Source organism: Thalassophryne amazonica, chromosome 7 (assembly GCF_902500255.1).
Source record: "Thalassophryne amazonica chromosome 7, fThaAma1.1, whole genome shotgun sequence".
Lineage (NCBI taxonomy): Eukaryota > Metazoa > Chordata > Actinopteri > Batrachoidiformes > Batrachoididae > Thalassophryne > Thalassophryne amazonica.
In genome coordinates this window covers 17,601,525-17,613,944 of record NC_047109.1, presented here as the reverse complement: position 1 = coordinate 17,613,944, position 12,420 = coordinate 17,601,525, and the positions used below count along the sequence as shown (strand labels likewise).

Sequence of the window (12,420 nt, the reverse complement as noted above, 5' to 3'; positions counted from 1 at the left end):
GTTCACTCTTATTTTATTTAACAACAAAAATCGTTTGACTTTGTCTTGTTCTAGAATTCAAGTCGGTTCATAATTTTTATTATATATTTGTGACATAAGTATTAACATTTTAACACCGAATGTAGTTTAACTTCAATTCTATTAACAATAAACTGATGTGGATTCTAAGTTTATATGTGATTAGTTCAGTTTGTTATGAGCAGGGAAACAATGTTGTACCGTTAAATGTTTCTGTATTTATGTCCAGTGGAAATTGTTTAATTAGTTTATTTTATATCATGATCCACTTTCATCTTGACAATGATACAATGATCTATCTAATCTATCTATATATACTTGTGTGTTGCCCGTGGGGATCCATGGACTCTAGATTGGGTAGTGTTTATAAAATTGGTAGCTGACATCTTTCAAGGGTGGCAATAAATTAAGCAATGAGTTGGAATGACATGGGAGTCCAGAATGTTTTTAGAACATTAGACCTTTTTAATGAGTAAATTTTTAATGTTAGTTTATTGTCAATGTATGTATAAATTGTTTACGTTATCATATACACACTATTATTATTATTTTATTTTTACTTCTATTTTGACATTTGATTTTTACATGGACCATAATGGAAATAAGTGTTTTCACTTTCTCGTGTCATCCATGCATTTTTAACATATTTATGTACTTACATTGGACTTACTAGATAACTCACCACACTCACGCTTTTAATATAATGGCTTATCGCCCCCTGCTGGAATGGCATGTGAGTTCATAATGTAGTTAGCAACATCCATTGTTCAGTGTTGTTAGCTAATATCCGTAGCTTCTCCATAAAAATGAGTCCTACCAGTGTTGCATTTTGGCAGCATTCATCCTTGACTTAAAATACATAAGCATACCAAACGGCAAATGTCAGCTCTCCACAGTTTCTCTGTGATCGAGTTTAAACGCACACACAGCCACTATAAGCAAGTGCTTTTAATTTGACCAAAAAAAGAAAAGCTGAAGACATTAAAACTACTACAGTTTTCACTCATGGTACTAACATGATACTTAAGTCACTCATGGTAACTAAACTGAATAAACCAATTGAGCTACAAAAACACAAATCAATAACACAAACAACACCGTTAAACTAACATAAATCACAATAACATTTAAAACCCCAAACTCCCATAGTGCATTGCAGCACCGGATAGCTAAAATTGCTCCAAAAATATGTCCTATCAACTTTCTATTTTCGCAGTGTTCATCCTTGACCCAAAATACATAAACATACCAAATGGCAAATGTCAGCTCTCCCCGGTGTCTGGAGGATATAAGCCATATACACGCACACGCAGGGGACTTGGCTATTATATAAGTATACCTTATCACATGTCTGTTTATGTATCATGCCCTGATGGTCCATATTTATCACATATTACAACAAAAATAAAGAACAATGAACAGATAGTATAAACATAGCCAGATATTTGTCAAGTTCCACTGGAGAAAGAACAAGGAGCCCTCTCTTCTCCTTCTTGGTTCCATTCAGCCATTCAGTGAACAAGTTCATATCGCTCCATTTTCCTGGTGTTCTTGTTCTTATGTCTCTCTATAAAGTCATGAGTGTCCTCTTCACTAACTCCTTGGTGTCTCACAATTTCAGTAGGAGACTCAAGTTGTAGAATTCTCCCTGCATGGGAGGCCAAGACTCTCTCACCTTGATCAGACATCTTGGTTGAACAAAATGATCTGGATCCTGTATCAGGATCCTGCACTTGTCACCAGGGTAAAACAAAATGGGGGTGTCTTTGGTGGGGCTGAGAAATGGGGGTTCCTGATTTGATGAAAAGCGGGGCGAAACAAATCCTGGTATTTTCAGTGTCTTTTTGTATCGCCCTGATTTTATTGCCAGATATGTGATTGATATGTGATTTATAAGCAGATGTAATATTAAATCCCATTAAAAGTAGTTTTCATGGAGAAAAAAAAAAATTAGAATAGACGGTAAAGCTGCATATGAAAACATTTATTTTCAGCTAACAGGAGATCACACATACCAGCTATTACAGTTTGAAAACAGATAACCCTGTTTATAATTTTCTGAGCATCAGAACAACAAAAATCTGCCATTCATCCAAAAAACACAGAAAGAGAAACGTTTATCTTGATAAATAAAAAGTTAACCCAACAATTACTAGACTTTTATTTTGACAAAATGCTGCATTCACTATTCCAGTAAACTACACAAAAAAGGCAACTTATTCAACAGTGGATAAAATAAAATAAAAGCCACAGAACATTCTTCACACATTCAAAACAAACACAGGAGATAAGAGGTTTTGCTACATCATTCTGTCTGGTTTGTGAAGGTAGAAATGATGAAGAGGCGGTGAGAGAAGAAGATTCTTCTGAGTGGTGCATAGTCGGTTTGTGTGTTTACTTTTTATGTCCACTGCAGACAGTGGACGTAAAAAGACAGTTTAAGTTGTTCATCGGTGCATTGTCTTTACAATATTTCAACCTGGAAGGCACATGATCCACAAATTTCAAGGCATAAAACTCAAACATTATAAATCTCTGTTAGACGGGGACTCCTGGGAGAACTGCGGCACCGAGAAGTTCTCGCCGTCTCTTTGGGCGTCTACCTGAGCGTAAAGCTTCAGCTAGGAGATGGGCGTCTCCGGATACAGGTTCCAGTCCAATGCCTGCATGGACCAAAAAATTTTTTTTAAAAACCCACCTCCACATGACATACTGTTAGCGCCACCTGTGGTCTGAACACCAAAATCATAAATCTGGGTCTGTTCTGGATCCTAGACATCAGAATACTGCAGACTGACGAGTGTAAGAACACAGCAGCTCAAGGATGCACAACAGATTACAACTTCTGCAGAGATTCGGAGTGGTACATATTTTTCCCCACACAAGGCCGCTGGCTCTTAGCGAAAATGGAAAATCAATCTGTAGCCAGCCAGACTGACATCATACAGGCAAACTAAATAATTAACATCTTTTACTGTAGTTTCAGTGTCAAAAGAGTGACGTGGCTGATATTTGGTTACAAATACACTTTCGGATCTTCAGGTTTTCTGAATACTCAGAAGCCCAGAGTTCTGTGAATCTGGATTATAAAGATAATGCAAAGAAGGAAAAGCTGTTGGTTCAGATGGTGTCTGTCGAAAAGTATCACAATAGTATGATATGCCTTTCAAGATATGCAACGTCACAGGCTCTACAATACACTTATCACAATTACACCCGTACCATTTCCTGCCTGCCCACACCTGGTCTCACAGGTAAAGATAGAATTTACAATGTGAGTCGACACTGTCAGTCGGGATGTAATTATTCAAACACTTTTGGTCCAAAGTTCAAAAAAATTTTTTCCCCAACTCTGAGGCTCTGCTGTCTGCTGATAGTTCCTGTACCTTCAGGATGTGAAGCTCGGTGCACTGGATGTCCCACAAGTCGCAGGCGCCATCTGTGATATAAGCAAACTCTGAGATTTTGGGAGGGTAGATCTCCTGGTGCGAAGAGAAAGAGAGAAAAGACGTAAGGAATCAAAACCAGGAGGAGAGACACCACAATAAAAAACTCAAATGTTATAAAATGTGGACAGTCAGAACTGTGAGTTCTTTGCCCCAAACACGGACTAGATCCTGAGCACCAAAACTACCTAGCTTCCAGGAGCCAGCCCTGTCTGCTTTCTGGTTCCTCTCACTTCATGCTGGAAAGGCACCAAACTTTTTTTTCCCTCCTCTTTTTCTGCCAAATTTAAACCCGCATCCACACGTCTGTCTTCAGCGCAACTATTGTCTCTTTCTGACCACATCACAGTAAAGAGAATGAGCTCGGGATGCCAACAATGCCGCTGAACTCACCTTGATCTTGGAGGCAATGAAGAGTGCAGAGATTCCTATGAGCTGCAGATATTCCTTGCTGATGTTCTCCTGAGTTAGCATGAAGCGGTCAAAGTAGTCCTGCGCGAGGTAGGTGGTATGCTGGTGGAGGTTGTGGAACTCGCTCACCTGCGGCACACACGCAAAACCATGAGCTGGATCTCACTCTACATTAAAGTGGATTCTCCTGAGCTAAGAAGGCATCTGCAATATGACAAAGAGCAGAACCAGCTCCTGATCCGAAAGGAACTGTGATGGTTCTCACCTCAAAGAGCCAGTCCAGCAGGATGGCCCTCATCTTGGGCTGTCTCTGCAGATAGCTCTTGTGGTCATACATGTCAACACCTTCGAGGGTCCACCTGTATAACCAAGTGCGAAAATCCATAAAATCAACACAAAATCCTTATGACCTCCAAATCGCACCAAAATCAGTTATTACAGTCTTTAAATGTGAGAGGAAATTGGAGCACCTGGAGGAAACCCACACAAACATGGGGAGAACATGCAAATTCCATACAGAAAGGCCACAGGTGGGAATCGAAGCAATGACCTTCTTGCTCTGAGGCAACATGCGCTAACCACAAAACTACCGTGCTTATTAATCTATAAGATACAGAGAGATATCCATGGATGCTTAGGAGGAAAAAAAAGACAGGAATGTGATTCATCTATAATATTCAAGACAGTAAAAGTTACCCTGAATGCTATAGGCGTTTGGAAAGCTAAGGGGGGGATGTCCCCCCAGAAAATTTTGAGAATACAATTGCCCTGTGGTGCATTTTGGTGCATTCTCTGGACTAAATTTGGACCTGAAACAGCTGTTAAATTTCTCTTGTGATCTCATGCAGTTTGGCACAACATGTGGCTTTTGAATGCATGTTGTGCCATCCTGTAGGTCCATGTACAGAATATAACACCACAACAGTTTCCAAATATAGCTAAATCTTCATGAAAACTTTAGTTTGTTTGTGATTGGGCTCAAAGACTAAGTCAAATCAAATCAATTTTATTTATAAAGCACTTCCACATCTTTGGAGCCACAACAGAAAAAGCTCGATCCCCTCTGAGCACACGCTTGCACCTCAGCACCTCCAGGAGGAGCTGATCAGCTGACCGGAGGTGGCGAGCAGGGGCGTAAAGATGAAGCAGCTCAGAGAGGTAGGGCGGGGCAAGGCCATTTAAAGATTTAAAAACAAATAAGAGAACCTTAAAATGAATTCTAAAATGCACAGGCAGCCAGTGGAGGGAGGCCAGGATAGGTGTAATGTGCTCCCTCTTACGTGCACCAGTTAGCAGACGGGCAGCAGCATTCTGAACTAGCTGGAGATGTGGAAGGGAGGACTGGCTAATTCCATAATAAAGTTCATTACAGTAATCCAGCCGGGAGGTAATACAAGCATGGATTGCTGTTTCAAAGGCAATTAAAAATCATAACTCAACTAAAATGTTATAACTTCATAACTGCTTTCAGACTAGGTAAAGAGATATCATATCATAATATCATACCATAATACTGAAGCCACTCAATTACTATTATTCATTCAATAATGTATAACAATAAAATGTTAAATTTGTTTAAATTATCCATCTCAGTCTGAGCCCAAACACCTCTAAGAAGCTGAACCTGAATTTATTTTTTATATTTTATACAGAAATTTATTGACATACCTTGATTAACATACCTTATAGTAAAAACGCCACATATTCTTGTGTAAATACCTGTAAATCCACTCAAAGCCAGTGTCTTTCCCATGAAAAACATCTACATTAATAAAAATTCAATTTACATTCTTGTGTAAATTCATACAGCATAAATCCATTCAAAGCCAGTCTTTTTTCCCAATGAAAGAAAGTCTAGATTAATGAAAAAAGTCACATAATCTTGTCTAAAATCCTGTTTGAACAGCACAATGTTTATTTTCCAGAGAGAAAACTTCTTACCGTGTTTCCTGATGGTACAGTTCACTTTTCCCGTTTCTTTTACCTTTCAGGTGTGTTGATGAAGCCAGCGACAATTCCACGGATTCTTGTCCTTATCAGACTTTTTCAAACAATCTTTCTCACCATCTTCTCTCTGTCCGACGTCAGTCCGTGACAGAGACATGTTGCACAAGTCTTCTTTTAAAAACTTTAGCACTCTAAAGGTTGCTACCGTTAGCTTAAGCTTTGTGCAGGAGACACACAGCATCGCCGCAGCAACCAACCAGTCTCGCTTTACAACAACTGTCACAACAGCCAGGCTTTTTTTTTCTCCGAGGACATTGATTTGTATCAGTGTCTGCGGACTGCCGCGGTCTTATAAAACTTGCACGATGTCGTTAAAAAAAAGAACACTTTGCGATAAGACATTTTAAAAACTCAGTGACAGTCATGATTACAGAGTAAAACACTAACCGCACCCCCCCATGATGAAATCTGCGGAATTTCACGGATCCACGGATTTTTCACAGCCCTGCATTTCTTTCAGATGGCAAGAATTTACAAAAAGATGGAAAACCGTCCAAAGACGGCGAATAATCATCCCTGGATATCAGGGGTGGTGTCCAAGTATTTAGTGCACTTGGTGTTGGGAAGGTGTCGTAACACGGACCCACAACAGGGGGCGCTAATGAACGGACAATGGATAAGGGAAGGAGTAACAATTTAATGTTGCACAAGAACACAACGTAATATAAACAAGGGTACTGCCAATCATACACAAGAGGACTGCGGGCAGGCTCGAAGATAGGAGACCTCGGATGAACGAAGAGCCGGGACCCACACCGCTTCTACCACCAACGGCCTGAAGAACACCGAAGCCGCCAAGCCCTGAGTACCCAGGTGGTCTCTGTCCTCCGTTGTCGGCCCTGGTACTGCTGGCAGACAGAAACAGAAGGTGGTGAGTGTGAATCCTCACACCCAGCAACCTTGATTCATGATTCTTCTTGGAGGGAGAACCTCCACCTCCAATCATACACACGTACAGCTCCGGTTTACCACTTATTGGTTTTGGGATGTGAGGCGAAGTCGTCGCAGTCACACCAAAACACCAAAAATTCCAGATAAGGAATATCACCAGGAAAAACAGCTGCAAAACAGATCAGATTATTATTCGCAATAATTACAGCAAGAGGTTTACCTTGAATCGTAGGAGATTTCTCGGCGAGGAGGTGGAGTCGCCGCCCGGCCTTTATGGTGATGATGATGATGAGATGAATGAGTGACAGCTGGTGTTGAGGATGATTGACGGTTGTCACTCCCAGTGGTTCTGGCGCCCTCTTGTGCTTGAAGCCCGCACTCCAAGCAGGGCGCCATCCGGTGGTGGTGAGCCAGCAGTACCTCCTCTTCAGCGGCCCACACAACACTTGGTTTCAGTAACAAAGGTTCCTGGTTTGAACCTCACAGCTGCCACATTTCACTGTCTAATGTGACGTTGCAGCAGGAAGGGCATTTGGTGTACAGCTTGTGCCAAATCAACATGCAGACCCTTCATCTGCTGTGGTGACCCTGAATAAAAACAAGGGAGCAGCCAAATGGACTTAAATTTTACAAAAAAAAAAAAAAAAAAAAAAAAAAGATTTAATATCAGCATGGCCATGCCAATTCAACATGAAAAAGACCATCAAAATTACAGATTAGTATTTTTTAATTACAGGTTTAAACTGTAAAATTTACATAAATATGTGCAAACCATTTACATATTTATTGTAATTTTGACAAAATTCCCCTGGCAACCACAGCTGCCAGAATTTTTCTGTAAAAACAACTGGATTTTTTTTTTACAGTGTAAAAGTTGAATTTTATTTCTTGTAAACCAAAACAACCATCACCCACATCACGTTTGTCTGCTTATCTTTTATTTAAAACAGAAAAAGTCACAGACAAGCACAAGAGTGTACAGTTTATAACTGTTCATATTTTAATCTCGAATTAATAAATTGAACGAGGAAGAAAGAGTGAAAATCATTGAATTATCTGGACAGTGGTGCAATCATAAATGCCTTAAAGCATGTTTTTTTTATGTTGGACACCGTTTCTGTGCTGTGCGTGTAATCGATGTGAAGACACGCATGCATTAAATGTCGTGAAAAGATTATGAAACTTATTTTTTAATGTCATGTATTAAACAACCAACATGCTGTTATTTTTGTCTGGGAGCAGGAGGAGATCGTTTAAAGAGCTGCAGAATGTCTGGAAGCGCTGCATTGAGTGAATGCGTGCTCCCGCGCCAGAGGTACACATTCTGACTGGTATAATTACTTTGGCACGACACCTGCAGACCAGTCTAGAAGTTATGGTAATGCGTGAGACTCGGAAAAGAAGCATCCGGTTTCACAATCCTTTGTTTAGAACAATGTGTTTATGTCTTTTTGTGACGATCATTTGACGATGTTTAAGAAAAACAACAGTAAAATAAATTTACGACAGAAAACCCTGAATATCCGTAAGACTTTATCTGTACGTCCATATGACTCTGAAACTTGGAAAAATCCATATAATTTACAGACAATCTGTATAGGTTGACATGTATGTGTGGTGAACGTACTTCATCTCCTTGTTGCAGGGCTGTGAAATGAAAATTGTGAAATCAGAGGAAAATGTCCTAATGATGAAATTTGCAGAATTCCTTGGATCCACAGTTTTCACAGCCCTGATTCCCACATTTCCTAAATGCAACAAGATAGTACTGATCGACTGCAATCTGCCATCCCTACAGGACCTGTACACCTCCAGGGCCCTGAGGTCATCAAGGAAGATAGTGGCCGACCCCTCTCACCCAGAACACAAACTTTTTGTCACCCACCCCTCTGGCAGACGACTGAGGTCCATCAGGCCTAAAACCTCAAGACACAAAAACAGCTTCTTTCCGACAGCAGCTAGACTAAAATAATGTCACAAAACCTCACTCACCAATGCCAGAAGACACTCTAAAGACAAACACTAGAGCCCGTGGAGTTTAGCCTCATGGTTAGAATGCCTGCCTCCCATCTAAGAGATCAAGAGTTTGCGCTCCCACAGAAGGAAACAACACCGAAGTAATGCGGACAGCATAAATCCCAAAACAGCAAAGTGCTGTGTGGAGTTTAATGAAGGGTGTCTGAAAACTTAAATAATTTCTATTCCAGGTCATTAAAAGGAACTTATAGTCTGGTAATAATAACTAAGTAAACTCTTCAGACTTTGAGTAAATGATCATAAAAAGCCGTAAATAAGAATGTATCCTCTGGAGGTAAGAAAGACAAAATCAGCAGCTGATCAACGCCTTGAAAAGACATCAACTTCATGTGGTATAAAGGATTTAAATTCAGTGATTCATTCTTCCAGCTTGTGTGAATTAATCAGACTAATCAGTCGATCAACAACAGGCGGATCTGTGGCAAATCAGGCTGTCAAAGTCTGAATAGAGACAATCTGCTGAGCAACAGAGAACATGTTGGGCGGAGCCTGATTCAGGCGTACCTGAGGGAGGGGGGAGGCCTGTATGAAGAAGTTCCTGAAGCTGTACTGTTTGAAGCCCGACGCATCTGCAGGCTCCAGCTCTTTGTGAGGAGTCTCAATGAGGAAGGAGGGACTCGTGCTGTCCTCCGGCCAACACTTCTGAACACAAAAACAGAAAGAAAAGCCATGAGGACAACAGGCAACAAGGACGCAGGGACTCGTGCTGTCCTCTGGCCAACACTTCTGAACACAAAAACAAACAAAAGTCATTCGGTATTTAATATTTCCCATAATCCCCCTGCGCATCCCAGAATGCACCGTGGTGACAGCAGAGTTCTGGTGGATGGCAAAGCAAGGATGTGAATGGTGCTGATTCAGCGAGTTCACGGGCGATTATGATGAAGCACCTTCTCCGAAGTTGAGAGGGTTATCTAGAGGAGGTGTTGCACCTGTGATGGACTTCTGCTGTGCCACGATGTTGTCTTATTGTCCATACTTCAGGAGGTTTGTTTACACTGAGTCCTGAGCTCCTGACACCAGAACTCTGCTGAAACAGATCTCTTGCGTGAGTCACGGACCACAAGATTCACAACCGCGAAACAGCAAGTGAGGACAACAAACAAGGACACAGGGACTCATTTCATCCAACATTTCTGAACAAACAAGTCAACAAGGGCAAGACAACATCTTCAGTTCAATGTGATATGGTTTTACTGAAACCTTTTGGTGACTGGTCGGTACTGCCACATCCTGTTGAATTTAATGCATTGATTATATGCAACCAGGGATTGTTGGAACAATGCGATTTTAATAAGTTTAGACACTATCTCAGTGTGCGCAATGAATCATGGGTATGCCCAAAGGTCATTTAAGATAAATGTGAGTGTTCAAGAAATGAACATGGCAATGTTGTCAGACTTGGAACAAGTTGTCCAACAAAACCATGCAGATTATGAATCACTACTTAGGACCAATGATGGGGAAACGATACAACAGATTATCAAAGAGGACGGCAAGAAGGACAGAATGTGACGTAAACTCCTACAATATATATTCTTAATTTATTTGACTGAATAAGAAGCTGTGTTCATTACAAAATCTTACTGAAGCAGTTGTTATGATCCGTGTAAACAAACATGGGCGTTCATGTTTCCCGTAAACAGCGGTATCACAGCTCATTCAAATGTCAAATTTACATCAATCAACAACAGCAAGTTCAAGAAAGAAAAAATTATAATAAGCTTCTGTAATATATTACCAGTTCATTACATGGAATACATGAAATCTGTGGAAAAACAATGATATAACAAGTGGTTTCCATCCTCATCACAAACAAATCCTTCCCAGAAACAGTGATCTCTCTGTGTGCTAACATGCTCCGCTTTCAGTAATTCTACTTCTAATTCACAGCAAATTAACTGAGAAAGAAAGCACAGACACCCAACTTTTGGTATTTTAATACACCACAGCCTGTAAAACATCATCAATATGTAGACAAAATACACGAGCGTTGTTCTATTCCCAATTTGCCATTCTACAGGAAAAGCTAGTGGGACGTTTAGCCGCACTGCGCATGCTCCTGCTGAAATAGCGACTTCGCTTATTCAGGTGTGTACGCTGGAGACATGGGCACAGATGATGAGCAGACATGCCCACTGTGACACAGAAAGCACTGACCTGGATTTCAAAGCTCTGCTTCTTGGCTGAAGGTTGAAGTTTTTTCTTAGAAGGCTGAGAAATAAAACAAAGTTATGAAGATGAGAGCGTGTCTGCAAAGACAACATGGACACAAACCAAAGCACTCCAAAGTCTGACAAACCTACGACTTTCTTTTCCTCCTTGAGGCTCCTGCTGTTGGCTCAGGCAATGTCAGATGACACTGTGATCTGTTGTGTGAGTAGTGAGCAGGTTGAGTATGGTCTGGAGAGGTGGAGATATGCTCTGGACAGCAGGGGAATGAAAGTCAGCAGGAGAAAGACTGAGTACATATATGTGAATGAGAGGGGAATAGTGTGGTTACAAGGAGTAGAAATAGTGAAAGTAGCTGAGTTTAAATATTTGGGGTCAACTGTCCAAAGTAATGTAGAGTGTGGTAGAGAGGTGAAGAAGAGCGTGCAGGCAGGGTGGAGTGGGTTGACCAGCTTTGTTGTATGGTTTACAGACGGTGTCACTAACAAAAAGACAGGAGGCGGAGCTGAAAGTGATCAGATTTTCTTTTCAGAGTGACAAGGATGGACAGGATTAGGAATGAGCATATCAGAGGGCCAGCACAGATAGGACTGAGATGGTTTGGACGCGTGCAGAGAAGGGACCCAGGGTATATAGGAAGAAGGACATATACACACACAAATTTATTCATGAACGTTACCTGCGTCTGGACATTATGTCAACTGGATTTATGGCTCCACTGCAGAGAAAAGGAGACAACATGTTCAGATTGAGAGGACACATGCTCGCTGTTACTGTAACACCAAAAAACACCCACAACCAGCTGTCCCCATGGAGACCATTTAACATCCCCTTCCAGGTCCCTGTGAGCATGTCTTTTTGTTTGTTTTTTAACAATATGTCTTAAAATCCTTTAATCAAGCAAATCTAAGACCAAGTGCCTCTTCTCTTGAAGGTCAAGCCCACTGGGGTTAAAGGTCACTGCATGCAAATCACCAAACAGTCATCATCACCACACTAAGACATGTGTCTCACCTGGTATCAGTAAACTGATTAGGTCTAGGATTTTGACTAAAACTGTGACGTTCATCAATGGATTCTTAAATTACATCATGAATAAAATAAAATGTTTTTTGTATTTGTCTTTTTAAACATGAGATCTAGTGTCAACATTATCTACTCGAACATTATGACCAACTGTTGTTGTGACACTGCCAAAAGTCAACCTACACATTGAGACATTTCATTTGAGAATTATTAAATTTAAAATAAAACAATAACAAAGTAACACGTGTAATAAGACAAAGTTAAAGTAAGGTGAGGATAAAGTAGACTTAACGGTCCTGAAATGTGTATTATTATTATGACAGTTATATTACAGTGTAATAAACCCAAATGTAACTATTGTTTCTTAATGCTACTTTGGACTAAAATAATTAGTAATTCTCCAAACACAAAG

The 12,420-nt window shown here is 40.5% G+C and overlaps 1 protein-coding gene across 2 annotated transcripts; it reads right to left on the bottom strand.

Moving 5' to 3' along the window:
- Positions 1-1,987: 1,987 nt before the first annotated feature.
- LOC117513679 (G1/S-specific cyclin-E2-like) lies at positions 1,988-11,751 on the bottom strand. 2 transcript variants are annotated; one of them, XM_034173919.1, is made up of 8 exons: positions 11,662-11,751; positions 11,113-11,234; positions 10,971-11,024; positions 9,315-9,452; positions 4,141-4,234; positions 3,858-4,004; positions 3,405-3,500; positions 1,988-2,681 (listed from the first exon to the last, which is right to left on the bottom strand). In XM_034173919.1, the coding sequence occupies exons 4-8, from the start codon at positions 9,377-9,379 to the stop codon at positions 2,640-2,642; spliced, it is 444 nt and encodes a 147-aa protein (XP_034029810.1). In that variant the 5' UTR covers positions 9,380-9,452; positions 10,971-11,024; positions 11,113-11,234; positions 11,662-11,751; the 3' UTR covers positions 1,988-2,639. The 2 variants fall into 2 exon arrangements, with proteins under 2 accessions (XP_034029810.1, XP_034029809.1); XM_034173918.1 differs by having other exon boundaries at positions 11,117-11,234.
- Positions 11,752-12,420: the final 669 nt, after the last annotated feature.